This window comes from Leuresthes tenuis, unplaced genomic scaffold (assembly GCF_036924035.1).
Source record: "Leuresthes tenuis unplaced genomic scaffold, fLeuTen1.0.hap1 SCAF_16, whole genome shotgun sequence".
NCBI lineage: Eukaryota > Metazoa > Chordata > Actinopteri > Atheriniformes > Atherinopsidae > Leuresthes > Leuresthes tenuis.
The window spans coordinates 20,265,773-20,284,872 of NW_027325370.1; the positions used below are offsets into that span (position 1 = coordinate 20,265,773).

General features: G+C 40.2%; 1 protein-coding gene across 3 annotated transcripts in view; it reads right to left on the minus strand.

The window, feature by feature from the left end:
- Positions 1 to 5,649: 5,649 nt before the first annotated feature.
- fgd (faciogenital dysplasia) overlaps positions 5,650 to 19,100 on the minus strand; it is a 52,842-nt gene continuing 39,391 nt past the window's right edge. Inside the window, exons 6-19 of one of the 3 annotated variants that reach the window (XM_072366216.1) lie at positions 18,481 to 18,617; positions 17,277 to 17,433; positions 16,964 to 17,102; positions 14,980 to 15,038; positions 14,329 to 14,475; positions 14,141 to 14,233; positions 13,967 to 14,046; positions 13,285 to 13,315; positions 12,544 to 12,648; positions 12,031 to 12,084; positions 10,429 to 10,530; positions 10,202 to 10,330; positions 9,250 to 9,384; positions 5,650 to 7,185 (exon numbers count right to left, since the gene is read on the minus strand). In XM_072366216.1, the coding sequence (XP_072222317.1) occupies positions 6,946 to 7,185; positions 9,250 to 9,384; positions 10,202 to 10,330; positions 10,429 to 10,530; positions 12,031 to 12,084; positions 12,544 to 12,648; positions 13,285 to 13,315; positions 13,967 to 14,046; positions 14,141 to 14,233; positions 14,329 to 14,475; positions 14,980 to 15,038; positions 16,964 to 17,102; positions 17,277 to 17,433; positions 18,481 to 18,617 (1,608 nt within the window). In that variant the 3' untranslated portion in view covers positions 5,650 to 6,945. Of the gene's footprint in view, positions 7,186 to 9,249; positions 9,391 to 10,201; positions 10,331 to 10,428; positions 10,531 to 12,030; positions 12,085 to 12,543; positions 12,649 to 13,284; positions 13,316 to 13,966; positions 14,047 to 14,140; positions 14,234 to 14,328; positions 14,476 to 14,979; positions 15,039 to 16,963; positions 17,103 to 17,276; positions 17,434 to 18,480; positions 18,618 to 19,100 lie in introns of all 3 variants that reach the window. The other 2 variants (XM_072366215.1, XM_072366217.1) reach the window with 2 other exon arrangements.

The following is a 19,100-nucleotide window of genomic DNA, read 5'->3' on the forward strand; positions in this document are numbered from 1 at the left end:
ATAGAGCGGAGAAAAACACAAAAGTCATCAGCAGTGAGGGAGAAAGTGAAGGAAAAGATGAAATATAGCACGGGAATTGCATAATTTTCTCTGTGTCAGCAACACTGCAGGTGGAAATGCTTCAACGTCACGTTTGCCAAGCAGTTTCCAAATAACTGTGCTAATCTGGGAAAAATTCCCACTGAGGCATCGTCAGAAAGTGAACAACACAACAGTGCTTCAAACGACAAATTTAAGATGAAAGAATCGTGACGGTGGCAGAAAGATTTGTATTGGCCAAAAGAAAACGGTAAGGCAGCTCGGCCTGAACAGAACATGACAAATCAGCATCTTTAAAGTAAGGTGAAGTGTTGCATGAAAAGCTGTTCATTTAGAAAATAACAACAAAAAAAAACCCCAAACAAACACAAAAGGTTTCTCAATTTCATTTTGTAAACTCATCTCAGACAGGGACCAGCTACTACACCAAGTCTGATAACAGAGAAACACTTATATCAGGGTCTGGTGGCGTCACTGTGACGTCCATCTTCTTCTTATCTCCAGCCTGGTTCTGTGTGTGTTAATTTCCCTCCATTCACAGACCAAAATATGATCACTACACATTATTATTGATAATGTGGCTGCACTACTGCTCTCACTTAAACATCCTCATGCTAAAGGTCCCCTTTTGTCATTCCAAATAACTATTCTCTTTCAGTGTGCTTTAAATTTAGCCCCTTGTCATTTCACAATGTGTTATACAAGGTGATGGGATGTTGGGTGTTCTGTATCGCACAATAACAATCTACTGTTTCCCAATATCATTTGTTCAATGGCCCCGGAGAAGACATTGTTCAGTTATGAATGGCGTTTTCTTCATTAGACATGCTCACCCAAGCAGCGGTGTAATTTAATTTAGTGTAAGTGTGGGAATTCATGCATATTTGTGAGGCTTTCAGAATTAGAACAGTTGTGTGAAGCTTGGAATAACAAATGAGATCTGAGGTTTACTAGAGAATAAAGAGAGAAATACTGTATTAAATGATGTTGTTTTGTCTTGTGGGAGGGTGTTGCAAGAAGGAAGAAGAGAGGCAAAGTTATGGTGCTCTAGCTAATGGAGCTATAGATGATACAGCTATTCTGAGGCCTTTATGGTCATTTGCTTAAATAGAGCTCAATTCATCATTATCAAATCCATCTTAACGATTTCTAATTATAATATAATGGAAGGATGACCAGTCCTCTCAAGTGGCTGTGAATCTGAAGAAGCATCCTTTTTTTACCCTGACGGCCATTCAGGCTACAAATGAGACAAAGAATGATGTTGCCTCTGGTGATGAGGAGTTACTTCTAGGACATTTCATCACCATGAAGTAAATCTTTATTACTGACCTTTAGATGGTTTATTATAAGCAGGACATTTCCTCAGGGAACCTGCACTGTAATTTTTGTCTCAGACTGGAAGAAGGATATATAATATGTAATGTAATGTTAAACAAGAGGCCTCCATTACATTGCTGTACTAACAGAAGCAAGAAGAAATCATTGATCTGGAAGTAAATTAAGATAGTGGATAAAACCATGAGATATTAAGAAATTAAGGATACACAATCTCAAAGTTATCAGCCCCTTTAAAAACATATCCATGCTCCACTAAAATGTATATTTCAAAGTTAACATGTCAATATGTTAATAAGGTAATGTGCCTGCATCTTAATAGGAACAGTGTTTATGGAAATCTATGCAATGTGTTTTTACCCTTCAGAAAGTAATTTGTTAGTTTGTGGTGAAATATGTTGTCCACCTGCTATCATCTGCACTTTTTAGTGTAGTTTCACCCGCAGGTGTACGTTTTCCTGTTTCAGAGATTTTTGAAAATAACACAGACGACGAAACCGGGGAGTGGTAGTGGTACACAGAGAAATTAAAACACAAGAGTGGCAGGAAACTCTTACCACGGCTTCCTGTACCAGAATGGAGAACTGTCTACAAGTGTTATCAGACAACGCAAAGAAGAGGTTTCATCATTTGCATCCGCGTGGGTGTTGCTGCAGATAGGATTGCAAAGTGCAACATGATGCAATGCATACCGACGATGGTGCGTATTTGACCCTTGATTATCCAGTGCCTACTTTCTGAGTGAAAGTTCAGAGTGGGAAAACAGACAAATATAAACGGAAAGAAATTATGCTTTTTGTTTTATTTTACTAGTGGCGACAAAAAAAGTTAGGTTTGACTTAATGGTGATGCCAGCAGTAAAGTATTTGTTTCAGTCTTCCCCAGGCAAAATTCTTCAGTCAAAAAGCACCAAAAAAAACCCTTTGCACTACCTGCTTAGCACTACATTACAGACGGACACAGTTTACAAGCAGCTGGTTGATTTAATGGAGCATTTAACAGAAATCATATCTGAATGAATAACAACATTCTTCTATGATTTATATAGCAAATAGGCCTCAGCAGCTGTTTACAAATAGGTCATATAAACTTTTCAAATCCCGAGGCCTGTGTTTTCAAAGTTTTTTTTGACACATTTCAGAGCACTATATTGCAAGTCGTCTAATTATCTCAGACTGCATAAAATCTGTAAGAATAACCAGTGCGTCACATAAGTCAGAGAGTTCAGAAAAGAAGTATAAATTGACCAAATAGAAGAGAAATATATAGTGTAGGATAGGCAGATGGTCATCTATTCTTCCTGCTTTCCCTGAATTGGTCAGAAATGGTGTGTGTTCATATGTTTGGCAATGTAAAATGCAAATGTTTCTGGGCCACACAGATGCATATACACACACATAAACATGCACACGCGCACACAAACAGCTGGTAAGAGGCTTACGCTCCAGTAGCACATAACAGCTTTCCCATTAAATGCATTCTCCTCCGTTGTTGTGGGAGAGCTGTGCAGATTTGTGGCCACAACCTGAAACGCGGAACAAATATCAAATACTAGTGCTGGTACAAATCAACCACTGCTGCCTTTTGTGCTCATTCAAAGAGGAGTCTGCCCTTGGTGAATTTGCGTGGTTAAGAGAAGCCTTTGGGGCCACTGGCAGAGGTCAGTTTGATATGTTTCCACTCCACTGCAACCTTGGTAGAGTCAGCCGTTACTGGCAAACACATCAGAGAGAGACGCTTGAGACACAGGGATGTACACGTCTGAAAATGTTTCATAAACAATGAAGCAGAACCTTGTTGTCAGATGAAATTTCCCATTCTGGTTTTGTGAGAGGAGAGGAAAAAAAAAAAGTTCAATGTTAGTTTGAAAGAAAGCAAGAAAGCAGAGACTTGAGTTTTCTTGGAGAGAACTCTGGTAAGATGATGAAAGCTTATCTCAGCAGGGTCAGCTCCTCATCTTGCAGCAGACACAGTACCCACCCTGCTCCTCTCTGCTCTGGGTGTGCAGCTTGTAAAACTACGGCAGAAGGCGGCAGTCAGCACTTTGCACCACGGCTCATAGCTCTACAGAGACACCGGCCTTCCAATTCATCATTTTGACACTTCGTGTTGACTTGCTAAATAAAGAAGTTATGGTTCATCCCAACCATCAATAGCTGTCCGCTTTCTGCTTTTTTTTTTTGTAAATGTGCACATCAATAAATGTATGCCAGCTAGAACTGCAAAAAGTATGTGCAATTCTAGCACAGCTGCAAAATACAGGCATAACACGGGAAGAAGGATAATACTGAATGACATCAAGATGTAGAGAAATGAACTCTAGGCAGCTGCAGCAGCATTCCACACCTTTGATATACGCATACATATCTATGAGTTGAAATCACACAGTTCCCAACTCTTGTATCAAGTTAGATTTTCCTAATCAGATTCTTTTCTGTCTTGATTTTAATTCTGTTTTGTTTTTACGACGCCTACATAAATTCAATAACCATAATTTGTTGATGTTAAGAGTGTTTTGACCATGCAATCACCCTTTACCTTCTGTTAAGGTTAAACTGTATTGTTTAGATGACACACTTACTACAAAACCCTCCACCCCATGACACACACAGGCAGCTGTGGTTGTCTGGAATCATTATCTTCTGACTACAGGCTGAAACAGCAGTAAAGAGATGACCGGAAAGTGCTCTGCCTGTCTTGTTCAGCCCTTGATAAGATTGTCATTTGTTGCTACAGAATGGGGAATTTCAGGGCAGTTATCATGGTGACAGCTGGTAACACTGAGGCAACACCGCAGGCTGTTTTTTTTTCTAAGAAACAGAGCACTTGACTTCATGTCTGGCTTTTGTTCCAGCAGTTGATGGAGACGTATTTTGCTCAACACTTTACACCAGACTTTTAAACCAGCTCTCGTGGCAACTTGACAATGCACGGAACGAAGAAACTGAAAAGCGTGACATCTAAACTGAACACATCGCTTCATTTACAGGAACAGCACATGTTCCACAGAAGACAATCCGGTTTCATATGTGGTTTTGAGTTGAACAAATGTCTTCACAACTGTTGGTGGACTGTCATTAAATGTGCAACTTCTCCTATTCAAAGTTTTCAGTGCTCCGTTTGTGAGGAAGTTGCACTCCTACAAGTGTAAATGATCTCACATTAGCTTGTCAGATAGAGTCTGTTTAGAAATACTTTAGATAGCATCCAAAATGATTAAAAAGTAAGCACATCAAAAAAATACTAAAAATAAAAACGTACGCAAGACTAAATTATACGTGCCCTTAAGACTGAATGAAATGAGATCCTCAAACAAAATGGTTGACGAGTAAAACTCACTATGGCTTAAACTTCAGCTCCAACATGATCTGAATGACTTGACAAAAATGGCTGATGGTAAGTCTTTTTCAGAAATATAAAAAAAAAAAGAAAAAGAATTCCAAAGGCTAAAAAGAAATTTACGTAAGTTATAACAGACTGTTCCTATCAAAACTGCTTCAATAATGTAGCTCTGAGAAGAGACGCATTGAAAGAGTGATGATCTCCAGGTTGACCTGGAGCAATCTGGTGTGGTGGTTTCAGACTGTGCCAAATCCTGCACAAATCCTGAAACAGAGCGAAGGCCAAAGACAGCCCCAATAATCAAGAGGCAAACAAAAAAGCAAGGCTAATGATTGAAGAGTTACAGTCTGTTCTAGTAAGAGAGATGGGGGGGGGGGGATTCCTTTAGGAATGCTGTGCATCGTTTTGTTTATGGCTGATAAAATTAAGATCATCTAGGAAATAACCTAATAACTACGGGGAAACTGCTGAGTGGTTTTGTTTCGTTGTCTCTGGTACTGGTGCCACTGAAAGTATCACAGAAATGAGAACAATGGTCTGCGGCACCCACCCATCTGCATAAAATAAATGGTTAAAACAAAAAGAAAAAGACGGGTTGTTTCCAGAAAGTGAGAAATAGGCCTTTCAAAGCACAGGAACTTTGTCATAGTTTCTATAATTGTCGGGGAGGAAACGCACTCTTTTTTTCCTTTTAACACTACGACTCTACTTAAAATTAAAAAGTGCTTCATACTGAAGTTGACCTAACATTTTAAATGTAAAAACAAAAAAAAAACTGAAATGAAAACAATGGTCACAAAAAATTGGAACCAAAACTTATCCATAGTAACTCTGGCAGCGTTTCATTTGTTTGACATCACTCACATTATATCTCTAGTTTTTCATTAGACGAAGACTTACTTGTAAATAGAAACTCAAGACATGCAACGGTCTCATTGGACTGTGTGGCGCCGAATGAGCCACACTTGTTTATTGATGATATGCTTGACTGCTTTTCCACCGTGCACAATCCACTCAGTGGCGACTCTGCTCACTTACAGTACAACTTGAATGAATTCTGGAGCATAAAAAGAGGGACGATGGCAAGATTTCATAGCATGGTGTACAAATGTGAGTGAGTTTACGTGCACAAAGAGATCCAATGACAAGTTTATTTGCTACTTTTGTTTCAAGGCTGGTGCTGATAAGAGAAAGGTACGGAGGGGGGCAAGGCAGTATAAACAGTTTTACAGTACAGTACTTGGTTTCCATCACATCACCAAAGGGAGAGAAGCAGGCTGCTATGCTGAGAAATAGGACTAGAAAGAACCGGCTTATTTAGCATGTGCACAAGTGGAGATTTTGAGACCGCAGCACAGGCTCAGAACTAAAGCCAAGTGGTGGCATTCTGGCTCTGACAAGTAAAAACAACGAGAGTGGAAATGTGGCAGATCAAACTTAGATTAAAGGTCTCAGACTCTAACAGCAATGATAGCGAGGGAATCAGTACCAATGTACTTGAGTTTGAGACGACAGGGACCGTAAGATGGGTGCTATAACTGGGAGCATCAGGTGGCCAGCCACAAATGTACACATTTTCTTTGTCTTTTTAAGTTAAATGTCTTTTATCTTTGTTTCCTTACATCACACTATAGTATACATACTGTACAAGACCCACTGAGCCACCACTGTGTCCCCAGTCAGAGTGAAAACACCAGAAAGGTGCCTCGGGTTTCTTACACTAACATTCAATACTTAATAAAACACGGAGGGGACTCGCACTGAATCACATACATACGTACGCACACTTCCACACTAATGGAAACACAAACAAACAAAGAATTAATGCTTCACAACAACATGGAATAATATACAAGAACTTCATCTTACAAAAGAAAAAAAGAAGAAAAAAAATCATACAGGAACTTTCTTCAGTTATATTACAAATAAAGGTTCTTCAAAGATTTGCTCCAGCTGTTGAAAACACTGAGGAATAAAATATACTGACAAGTGGCATTGGTAGCTTGGTAGCATTGTTCTCGTTTGTTTGAGAGACGGAAAAAAAATAAAGAAAAAAGGTCGTTGTGTGGGCATTAGGACAAGATTGAAGTGGGATAGGCAAGATTGAAAGTCCTTTCAAAAGGAGGGGGAAAAAAAAAGTGCCAAGGTAAAGTGAATTCAAGTAATGTGTGCTCTATACACAGGACAGAGGGAGGGGGAGCGAAACCTGTGGCTCCAACATGGCCACTACTGGCTCTTCCTGTGTTCAGTCACGCTCGTCGATGCCTCTGTGGGCGTTTCTCCACGAGCAGCTTTGGAGAGGATGTCCACCCACTTGGCCTGGAGTTCTGCATCTTGGGCACTTAAGAGCAAAGTTTGCTGCGTGTGACTGAGCCGGAACACGTGCTTGACGTCAGACTTGTCAGCTGATGGTACCGTGCTCACCTCAAACCCAGGGAGAGGTACTGTCCGCGACCCTTTGGAATCCTACAGAAAAGTAAATGTAAAAGAAAATTTTTTTAAAAAAAAGAAGAAGAAAAAAAGGCTTTTTCAAGTGATTTGTACGAGAAAGGAAAGAAAAAAAAAAAAACAAATGATGAAAGTGACAGCTTGTCTCATCAGCTGCTGGAGAATAAATTCCATGAGGAATGTACAATAAACCCTGCCCTCTTCTCCCCCCCCCCCCACCCTCTTTCTTTCTGTATAATCAGAAAATGCTCATCCAACTCCCATTAATCCTAATCTTTGGAATGGCAGCTCTCTGCAGTGGGATTGGAATATTAGTCTTGGAAATTAAACCTGGGGAGTCTTTAACAGAGTTTCTTCACCAACCTTTTAAATTTAAACAAGACTCAGTGAAAATCTAGTATGTGGGTGGAACCTTTACAGTTATGATATGAAAGTGTGAACAGTTTGTCGCAGGGATAGTTCATGTCTGTAATGTGAAATCCTGGATATTCATATGCCGATTCTCTGCCAGTATGCTGGCATGCAATCGGAACAGACAAACAGAGAGGGTATTATCGAGAATCTAATCTACTTTGTTTGGTTCTGTGTTGCGGGACCTTTGTTAGGCATGGTAAATGGTACTGCTACTCTTACCAATACAGTGTGTAAGAGGGTTTACTATCAATATTTATCTGTTCTTTTCATCATTAAAAAACTGAATAATTGTTGTGTTGCAACTGCAATTTTAGGAGTGGGTTTCTACATATTCAAATAGGTAAATTCAGTTTGAACTTTTATCTCAAATCAGTGCACAGTGTGTCACAGATTTTACTTGGAAAATATCACGAACGAATGTGGGGCAATAGTACTCAACTGAGTTCCCTACATTATATAAGAATCTAAAGCTCCATGCGGATCAGATGGTAAGCACAATTAAGCTCATAGTGCTGATAATACTGCTCTGCCATTCTGAAAACCTGAATGCAGGACTTTTTCTGAGACAGTGTTTTCACTGTGCTGAATTCATCGCACTTAAGAAAAAGGTTTTGAGCTCTTCTTCCATCACTGCTAATGTTCAGGTAGAGAAAGGCTGAACATCAGCTTTTAACTGCAAGCCCCAAATCACTAAATCCTCTCAGTTCTGAGCGCTCTGACACCCAGTTTCTGAAGGAACGCTCAGATGACGCTGTGATCATTTCAGACAAAATCCTGACTCCTGGGCAGCCAGCATCCATATTTCACCTGGGATATTGAGTGATATTCATGTGCAGCTTTCCATATACAAGTGATGAAGGTTCAACATAAGCTTCAGCTTTTGTTTCAGGCAGAAGACATTTATCCCTCTCCACCATTAACCCAAAAGAGTCTCCCTCTCCGTGTGTACGTGTGTGTGTGTGTGTGTGTGTGTGCAGATGCAGTGCTGCCCCTCACCTCACATGCAAGCTCAGAGAGATCGAACGAAAACATTTTGAAAGAGCAACAGCAAATGGGACAAATCCAACATTCTGCTGCTTGTCAAGTGGTCAGACAGACAGTGGCATTCAAAGCTATTTGTGACTCACATCTCAGAATGTGATGAGCACATTTACTGCTAAGGGGAAAGATTTTAAGGGTCAAAAGGAAATCCAAGTTGTTACTTTATCTGATCAGATCACACTGAAACACAGCAGCACTGACAGCAGCTACGCCTGAGGTCAGATTCAGGATAACAAAATCCGCCTGGTCTAAATCTACAGAACGCAGACACAACTTGACACAGGCAGGCTTAGATTTGACATACACACACAGTCGGTGAGATGTCCAGGTACAGCACCGCACAAATCTTCCTCCTCAACAAATAGAACATAAAGGAGGGGCTATTTTAGTTTTAATCTCACCACCAAAGCTAAAGGTTCACAATTATAATATTTTTGTCTCATGTATTTAACCGCGTTCTTATTGTCTACTTTCAGAACTTGCGTGAAACACTGATGACATTTGGAGCCCGATTTGCCAAAAAATTAAAAAAAAGGAATTCTGCATGGGATCCCAAACCTTTGAGGATCACTTTAAAGCAAGATCAGGACACTACGCAGAGAGAATGTATGTGTGTTCAATGGTTACCTGTCCACTGCCTTGCAAATACAGCACCAGTGGCTCAGCCTTGGTTACAGCCATCCACATCTTGGTCCAGCTCTTTCCCTTCTCCTGCACTTGGAGGTAGCCACACAGCAGGCAGTTTTCCCCCGTTAGAGATATCTGTTTCTGAGAAAGAAAAACAGAAAAATAAATACAAAAAGAAAAGGGTAACAAGAAAAGCAGTGGTCACTGGATATCTTATTGGAAAACTTTTAGATTAATATTCAAGTGCGTTATTGTAACATTTTGGGGGTTGGAATTTGAGGAGACAATGACAGTGCAGATCTGCAGATCTTTCACTGTTCACCATTACGTAACAACAATGTAGGACACAAGGAGATTTGTACATGTACAGGTGCTTAAGCTCCTGTACACTTCGTGTAAATGCTGCATAGCCTACAGCTCCCCCTTGTGGAGGTTATTCTTACTGCATGTGCGTTTGCTCCATGCCTCACAATTCTGATACCGAGACAGTATGAGCAGGTAAAATCATAATGGGACCTTTTAAAATAGCACCATATGTAGTCAATGTTCTCCGGTCAGGTTTACAGTGTAAGCAGAGTCAACTACACATCCAACAGACAGACAGACAAGAGGCAAAGACATCTAAGGCCACCAGACTGTTGGGTCAGCAGAGACGGCTGGTCCTCCTTAAGCTGAAATCTCATTATGATATTAGTCATCACAGAGGGATGAGCTGATCTTTCAATGTGAAGATGTTCATTAACAAGTGCACATAGACTGTATGTGTACAATGTGTGTTTTCAATTCTGCAAAAAGACATTACAGGATATAAATGACCTCTTCTGTTTCTTTGTTTCTATTTTGCAGCCAGCTGTGCAGTGTGGGAGACGACACTGCTGTCTGTCTGGCCTTAATCGCTACGATTCGATGTGCTGTTCTATCTCTTTTGTGTTTTTAAAAAGACTTGCTTCACCTCAAGTGCAGCTTTCCTTCTCTGTTCACCACCGCAGAGACTCTCCAAGCTGAGGCTGGCTTCAAAACATTCAGGGCACACTCTGCTTGTTTTGTTGTCCAAGGTCTTTGAACACTTTGCACAGATGGCCTGCAGAAGGACACACAGAGCATAAGACAGTTAGATGTCTAGTGTGATTTTCCACTTGTTCCCTCACTTCATCCAAATCTCGTTCCATCTGTGCTCACCGCTCCGCAGGACTTGCAGTGATGTTTGCGCTTGGTGAAATTGAAGCTCTCATTGCAGCCTTTGCACGTTTGTTTCTCTTTCTCCTTTTTCCTGGAACTCTTCTGAAAGTAAAAACAACAGAAGGTGCATCAAGGTCTTCAGTCCGTTCAAGTTTAAGTGAAGCAGAATAATGTCTGACAGCTTGTTTTGTTTAGTCCTTTGTTTGTCCGTCTGTCTTTTCTCATTTCTATTAGCAGACACAAATATCCACACTATTTCCTGTCTGATCGTCGTTGTGGATATGTGTGTGGAAAAACAGTCATACTAATCTCATCTTTCAATGCAGTCTGTCCCAGAAATGTGGATCAGTGGCTACCATCAGGCAAACATTATCAAGATCACAATCATCCAGCCTTAAAATCATTATATCTGTCAGTATAACCACAAAAATGTTGACAACAAAACCATAAACATAAGAAACAAACATAAAAAAACCCAACTTTATTTGTTTTTTAGCACACAGGTGCAATAAAGACTGAAAGAAAATATGGAGAAAGAGAGCAGGGGATTGGTATGCAGCAAAAATATTTCTTAGTCTGGATTTCAAAATAATTCCCTGTGGTATACAACATAACTGCATGGTCTTTGGATCCCCCACCAGAGAAGAATCCATATATTTCACTTACTTCAAAAAGGACCAACATGCTTGAGCTCACACTTTTGTTTTTCCTGACTTAGTCCTGGTTAGTCAGTTTTTTTATGGCATGCAGACATGCAGGCAGGCAGACATGCAGGCGGGCAGCATGCCGACTGTTACAACCATGTATCCAAAGTATTTGGGGCAATGTGTAATATAAAAATTACCAACACAAAACTTATATTTAACTGAAAGAGGTACAAACACTCCGTGGGAAATTGTTAAACGCTACCCATAAAGTTGCGGCTGGGGCAGCAGAAGACTGAGTTGATACAGAAGTTGCGTAATGCAAACGCTTGGTTGAACATCTCACAGCTAATTAGGTAAGCACCTTTGGGTGAAAAGATCATTCCAGGTGGACTGTATTTTAGAAGTAAAGATAGGGAGATGTACGAATGAGCAATTCACTGAATTACGTTAAAATTAAAGGTTCAGAGAATTCAGAGAAATCTGTGCACGCAGGGGACAAGGACAAAAACTAATATCAAATGGCCATGAACTTTACAGCCTCAGGTGGCACTGCATTAAAGTGCAGAGTGGTGGTTATCAATGCATGGACTCAGGAGCACTTTAATCTCCCTCTGCATTCATGAATGCCAGCTGAACCTCTACTGAGCAAAAAAAAAAAAAAGAAATATATAAGCAAGACCCAGAAATGTTAAAATCCTTTTCTGAGTACAAGCTGATTCAAGATAGACTAAGACAAAGCGAAAAAACATCTGAGAAACTGTTAAAGCTGGTCTCCAAAATACTTAGAGTGTTGTGAAAAGACGAGGTGTTGCAACACAGCGTAAACATGCACCTGTCCCAATCTGTTATCCCATTTTAATTTAAGTTTAATGTAACCGTCCCAAATGATATTAATCTGGTGATCACTGACTCTGTGAAGCATCATCATGCCAGAGACAATAAGTCAGTATTTTACCCTTTCATGTAGTCTTTCACCATCTGAGTCAATGGAAGTGTTGGACCAGGGACCCTGAGAAGAAGAACAAACAAGCTAATCAACAGCAGCCTCCTCCTGCAGTAATGCCCCTCCACCGCTAGGTGTCAGTATAGACAATCTGAACCTGGTCCTCTGGCTTGTGTCAAGCAACTGCTTGGCTGGGGTCCAACTCAGGCCAGCCCAAAGTGGGTCAAAGCAGACGTGTAATAGTTCTGTATAAACTTTGACTTGGGCTCTCCCTATTAGGTCATGAGAGAGCTCTGGGAGAAGAGACTCACAGACACTACATGTGGAAATAAAGAGCTTCTGTCTGTCAGTGTTTTGTCTGTATGATACTATCACATCCATAGATGGAGAGCTGTTCAGGCAGACAAAGGCCAGACTATGAAAAAGATGTTTGGTGTTCCTGTAGTCTCCCATGATTCATTGCGCAGCATGACCCGCCAAGTGACCTGTCAACGAAGTGAGTGGTTAAATGAGAGTAATACTGACCGGTGACTCAGGCACATGGTCATCTTCACGGGAGAAGGAGCTGTTGAAAGCTTTATTGAACGTTTCGCTGTTTTGTTTGTGGCGTTCAATAGTGGCCTTGATCACCTGAGAAACACAAGAGATTTAGGGAGGAAAGAAAAAGAAAACTGATCAGACATGTCAGCATATGGATAATGTACAAGTGTGAGATCTTACATGCCCTACAGAGTATGTTTCTGAGCTAATGATAGGGCTCTTTCTATCTCTTTCTGAAGGGTGAGCCAAGAAAGCCATTGCACCATGCTGACGGGCATGCAATTTACAAAAAAACTGCTAATGAATGACGACGGCCATGACATCAGTGCTCCAAAAGAATCCTGGTCTGACTGCTGCAGCTTTCTTTTTACTTTCCACCATTCGTCAGCCTTTAGAAAACGCTACCTCTGTTACGTTCTGCTCCTTTTTCATGATGACATGCCAGCTCAAATCCCCCAAGCTCTCTGTGTTAAATGGCCACCCCCTCTAGTCCGAAATGCTTTAATCAGCTTAACTCTGTTTAATGGGTTAAATGAGCAATAATGATGGGAATTAATCAGTGTAAACTAAATATACTCAAACACTGAATGAAAGTGTGGAGGACATTTTTGCCAATTCCATTTCCCAATTAACTGTAATGACCTAAGGCATAGGCCCACAGAGTTGCATTATAGACTCAGACCGTGTGTACATATATGTGTAGGTATGCTATTGTGTGATCCTTGCCTGAATCCAATCCTCCTTCTCCTCTGCTGTCCTATAGGGGGACACAAGATAAGCATAATAAAATCATTTCATGTTCACAAAAAATAGTATTAATAATAACAAAAAAAATGACATCACCATGAAATGGCTTAGTCCTGAAAAACAAATTCATGTAGGGCTTAAATAATCCCATATTCAAGATAAAATTACAGGTCCTAACCCAACTTCGTAAACCAGTTTTGTTCACCGTTAGGTGGATAGCATGTGCTGCATCGCAAAGCTAGCTATGCAGAGATGTAAAATGTGTTATCGTTTACTAGTAGTTCATTTAAAGCAGCAGCTTGCGGGTTCAATAAGAAACATGTTAAGAATTATTATGCATTAGTTAACAAAAACTAACTGGCTTGTTTGGCTTGATGCTAACAAGCAAAATAACCAAGGTAATTAGCCAACTAGGTTTGTGGGTTAGGGCTGTTTTTCAGTGGGTATTGGTGTTATGAAACAGATATGAATTACAATGAAAATAATTAAAAAAAAAATGTGATAAACATTAGTCGAACTGTGACACTTCCAATCTTGTAAAATTTCACAATTAATCTATACAATTAGATGAAATACTGTGTTTGCTCTTAAAAAACGTATCACTCTAATATGGACCAAACTCCAGTTTAAAGTCAAGTGTGTCAGTCTTAGATCTCTTTACCTGGCCTGCAGCTCCAGTGAACGCTGTTTACCGATGATGGCAAATGTGTGCGGCAGGTTCTGTTTCACATTCTCCTGCACCTGTAACGAATAAGTGGAGGAAATGTGATTTGCAGTCAGGAGAATAAACCAAAGAGGAAAACAAAAGACATGTAAAGGAGAACCAGAACCATACCTCCATGCCAGCAATGTCAATCCTCTCTCTGACACTAAACTTTTGCCCCATCAGTCTGAGTTTAGGCACACAGTATAGCACCATATTGTTGAACTACATAAAAGAAAGAGATAAAGTAATTAATAAACCATACAGATATAAAAACACCCCTCCTGTGTGATATTTCTCAGATTTCACAACCCTCTCACCAGGTAGAGGTATCGGTCTTGTGCTGTTCCATTTTTGGCTGACATCTTCTTGATATGTCCTTCTTTGATGAGCTCATTGGCTGGGTTAACTATGTCCTCCTCTCCACCGAGCCTTTCATAAACCTCTAACAGCTTGTGCATCTTCTCCTGAGATATGATAAAAGAGGATAAGAGAAGGGAGTGACAGAAAGTCTGTGAGGACACTGAAGTCAGAAGACAGATGGAGCTCCACTCTAAACTCTCTCAATAAGTGTTGCTGAGTTTGACTCTCATTCATTCATGAGCTTTTTCAGCAAAGCAGAAAACGGCTCTTATATTTCTTTATTGGTTCATAGACACATTTGTCTGTTTAAGTTTCTTTGAAGAACACATAAGGAACAGGTATCATGGCCAGACAGGTAAAAGAGATGAGGAGGATAAGTGTTAAAGAGATACAGTCAGGCATGACATTCGAGGCAGGAAACAGCAGCTTCCTGTCTGTCTTAATGTTTTGTTGCTGACTGGGAGGCAGTATCAGCAAGTCTTTGGTTGGGTAACAGAGTGCTGGTTCTTACAAAGCTCAGAAAGGGGTGGAGAGATGAGAGTTAAAATAAAAAACCAAAAAAAAAAAAACCAGAGCCGTGAATTTTTGTGTTTCTCAGAGGATTTTACCATTTTCCTGATTGCTGCATTGGAGTGGTTGGCTGCAGTAGAGATCAGCTCCAATGCTTCTGTAATACACACAGACAGGTACAAAGACGTGAGCAAAAAGTCCCGAGCTGACAAAAAACGTCATCTTACCGATAATATGATCAGAAATTCAAACAGTGACTGATAATAATCCATCTTTTACATAAACATAGGTGTATCTAGAGTTCTGTTGTTCACAGAAGATTAATCAATGAGTGTTACAATAATTACGTTACACAGGTTCACTGAGGTCAAAGACTAAACATGTGCACTACAAATATGAACTGCATTAAACCATTCCAACTAATAGTGAGTGTAACACAAATGGCTGATAGCACCTGAGTAAGCTGTATTAATCATAACCTACATAAACAGAAGTGACACACAGAAGGGGGGAAGTGAGGCCCAAGCAGCTGGGATGAATTGCTTTTCAGCACGAGTGGATGAGAAACTCCCTCCCAGACTCCAAACAACACGGTGTGGTAAATTTAAGGCTTAGGTAACTGGACACAGGGATGTAGGAGGACATAAGATCATGTGAAACGTGTAATTTGTCTCTTCCAGGGTGCATAATGTGCAATCCAAGTTTATTTTTATCGTGCACCAGCAGAAATATCTGTATTTCAGTATATAATGTTTTTTTTGTTGTAAATTGCATGCAAAACCAGGCTAAAAGTTCTGGTTACTTTACCTCACTGAGTGTAGTTTACAATTTGTCATTCATGTGACTTACTGCCCTCAGTTACCCTCTGGGTTAAATATTCATGACCTTTTTCATTACAAAGTTAAATCAAGGCATCATACTAAAAGCTTTGTAACAAAAGTCTACTGACTGTCCTACTTTTATCGTTATATTTACAGTACCTGAAGGAGACATTACTTAGGCTGCTCCCAAACGTCACAAGAAATTATTATCATTTAGAGGAACTCCTGAACCTGTTTTGTTGCTTTTAGAGCTTAATACATACTCACATTCTGGCTGTTGTGTTATTCAAAGAGATGATTGTTTTTCTCATCATTTCCTGGAAAAAGCATTTGCTTCTTTGTATCCGACTGGTCAGATAAGCCAAGCTCCCCCCCCGCAATGTTCCACAATATTCTATCTGAGAGGAGCAAACTTGGATGCTGTACAAAGGCATAAGTGTGGAGGAGGCATTACAAAGCTCAAGTTTCTGCTAAGTAATTCTGAATCCAATCCTGAAATCAAGTTTTCAGTTTGTATCACATGACTTAATATTTTTAAACAAAGTGTGATGATTTGCATCACAAAGTCAAATGTGAATTATAGTAGAACATGTTGGTGAAAGTTAAAAGACTGATTAACACTAACGGAGTGAAGTCAAAGCAGAACAGCATGTAACTCATAGCTCAGAGACTTAAGCGTCACATACAACACAGGTGAATTTATGGCTCCTTCTAACCTCAGGAGCGCTTCTACAGTTTGTGCCTCTAAGCTGTGAACACTCCCATGGGGGGGGGGAGTTTGATGTGACAACTGATACACCAGTTCTGAGTATAAAAACTCAAACATTGACAGTTTGGCCCAGACTTTCCACTTCTTCTCATACAGCAATTGTAGTCACAAGGCATGCAACTACCTGGCTCTGCCATGATTCAAGTTCTTTCAAGGCGCTCTATCAATGCCTAATTATTCCATAAATATCAGTTGAATAGCAGCTGTGAGAGGATGATTAATATTCAATGGGTTAGCAATTTGATTCCCAGCCTGTCCACATGCTGACGTGTCCCTGAGTTTTTCCCAGTGGCAGTGAGTGTGCCGATAACAAATACACTGTATGGAAAAGGGCATCGTGGTACTAGTTTAAAGGAATTACAGGTGAGATCTCAGACACAACAGGCTCACAGGAAGGCACACATGGATGATTTCTTTACAACCTGCAATTAACCAATTGAAACAGCAGTGTGAGTGTGTGTTGCAGTCAAAACAGTGGCTTTCATGTCTCACTTTCTGCGTCTTTTCGATCAAGGGCATCATCAGGCAGCTTCTTTAGGTAGTCTTTGAGCAACAGCTCGTATCGAGGAATCCTTTGGACCGGCTCCAGCATGTGGTGCTGCAACGTCAGGTTCCCACAAACATCCTGTTTCTGTTGATTCAAAGACAAGTATAATAAACAAGAATTAGATTTTGTCCAAAATATCATTTTGGTGTTGGAAAATGGAGAGATGGTTTCAAAAGGACATTCAATAAAAGAGCTTTTGAAATAAACTTATTCTTGGACAAACAGCAGGGGACGAGACATACAAACACACACACAAACCTGTATGTTCTGGACAACACTCTTGAACTGTGAAGACCTCTGTGTCCAGGTGTTGACCAAGTCCATGGCTCGGTCAAAGTTCTTCACATATTCTCCATACATCTTCATGAACGGAGCCAGTTTCTGGAGAATATCTCCAATGCGGGGTTTTAAATCCCTACAGAAAAAGAAAAAAACTTTAGCACTTTAGTGCCCAAGAGCATCGACTTTTAAAAATCTTTATCCATTTCAAAGACACAAAAGGAGAGTCATTCATTTGTTTTTTTTAAATAACCCCCTGCAAGCTTTTACTTCCATCTAAATCGAGCCCTGTTTAAAGGAATTACAAGTGAGATCTCAGATACAATATTCTCACAGGAAAGGCACGCATCGATGATTTCCTTACAACCTCTAATGACTCAGTTGTAACAGCAGTGTGTACGTGTGTGTATCACATACATAGGTGACTCTATATTCCGTCACCTATGTATGTGATAGGAGTGGAAGCTTTGGAGAAAAAATACATTTTCCAGCACACAACATGTGACTGGTAGTTTAATGTTTGCTTTGTCTGATTATTTTAGATATTTCCCCCTGAGAAGACAAAAAAAGAAAAAGAAAAAACACTTCTATTTGTAATATTTGCAATGTATTTTGTATGATAAGTTAATATGCGTGCTTATCAGTCAGAAGCAGTAAGAAAAAAAGGTTAATAAAAGATGAACACTTTTGGCCCAATGCATAAATTAATCCCAATGACTTTCTCTCTGAGGTGCCCTTTTCCAAAGTCTCCTGGTAGCGTGTTATTATTTTTTCTTTCCATCTGAAAAAAACTGAGCCGGTGAATTTTAATGAGTTCCAGAAAATAATGTGAACGGGACCATTAAGTGACAGGTGATGTCCCCGAACACAGCCCTCCAGAGGAGTCATTATCAACTAAGGATGGCTGATGTTGGCACAACGTCCCACACCAGAGATACATTTCCTGCTTACTGTGAAAAACAGACTGTGACCTCGATCTGCAACTCTGACATAAACAAAGATACACAACCTTGCAATACGACACCACCTAGAGCCTGGCAATAATGCCCCCCACTGCCACCCTGCTGTCCTAAAATATCACAGCCAGCATTAACAGCTTAACTGGTCTCTACAGGCTAAACTATCTCTTGAATAACTTTACACCAAACCTGAGCAAGTCCAGCGAGTCTATGAAACTACTCACCATTCTCCAGTAATCCGTGTTTTGAGCTCAGGGAGCAGGAACTTATCGTGGAAGCAGTAGATGGAGGAGATGTTTGAGAAGATCCCTGTAATGACGTCCTGAGGGATTCCAGCCTCTGTGAGCTTAGTGCAAAATACCTGCAGGGAAAACATGTGCACAAAAAATAATGTGAAAACTAGAGCAGCCTCAAACTCAGGGTGCAGACACATGGACAGATGAATTTCCATCCTATGTTGATCAAAAGGAATGTTTTGACTTCACACCTGTGATGAGCAACAATAAGCACTAAGATGACATTTATGCTAAACTAAATGTAAACATGGCTGCTGTATCTCATCAAGTTCATTTTGGCTGACAGAGCAACTATAGAAGATTGTCAATGACAAGCTGAGAATCATCTCAATACTTTTATATATTGTACAGGTTGCAATTATTCCATCACCGTCACTAAACAGCCAGTTCCCGCTGCCCAAAGCCTGTTTTCCACCTTACTACGCAACAAATGGTTAGATCTGAGATAGTGGAACCAGGAAATTTCTCCAATAAATCACTTGTCTAACCAGTCAAAATATATTTGCTAGTCAACTTTACTCCGGCTGTGTGGCCATGTTGGATTTTGA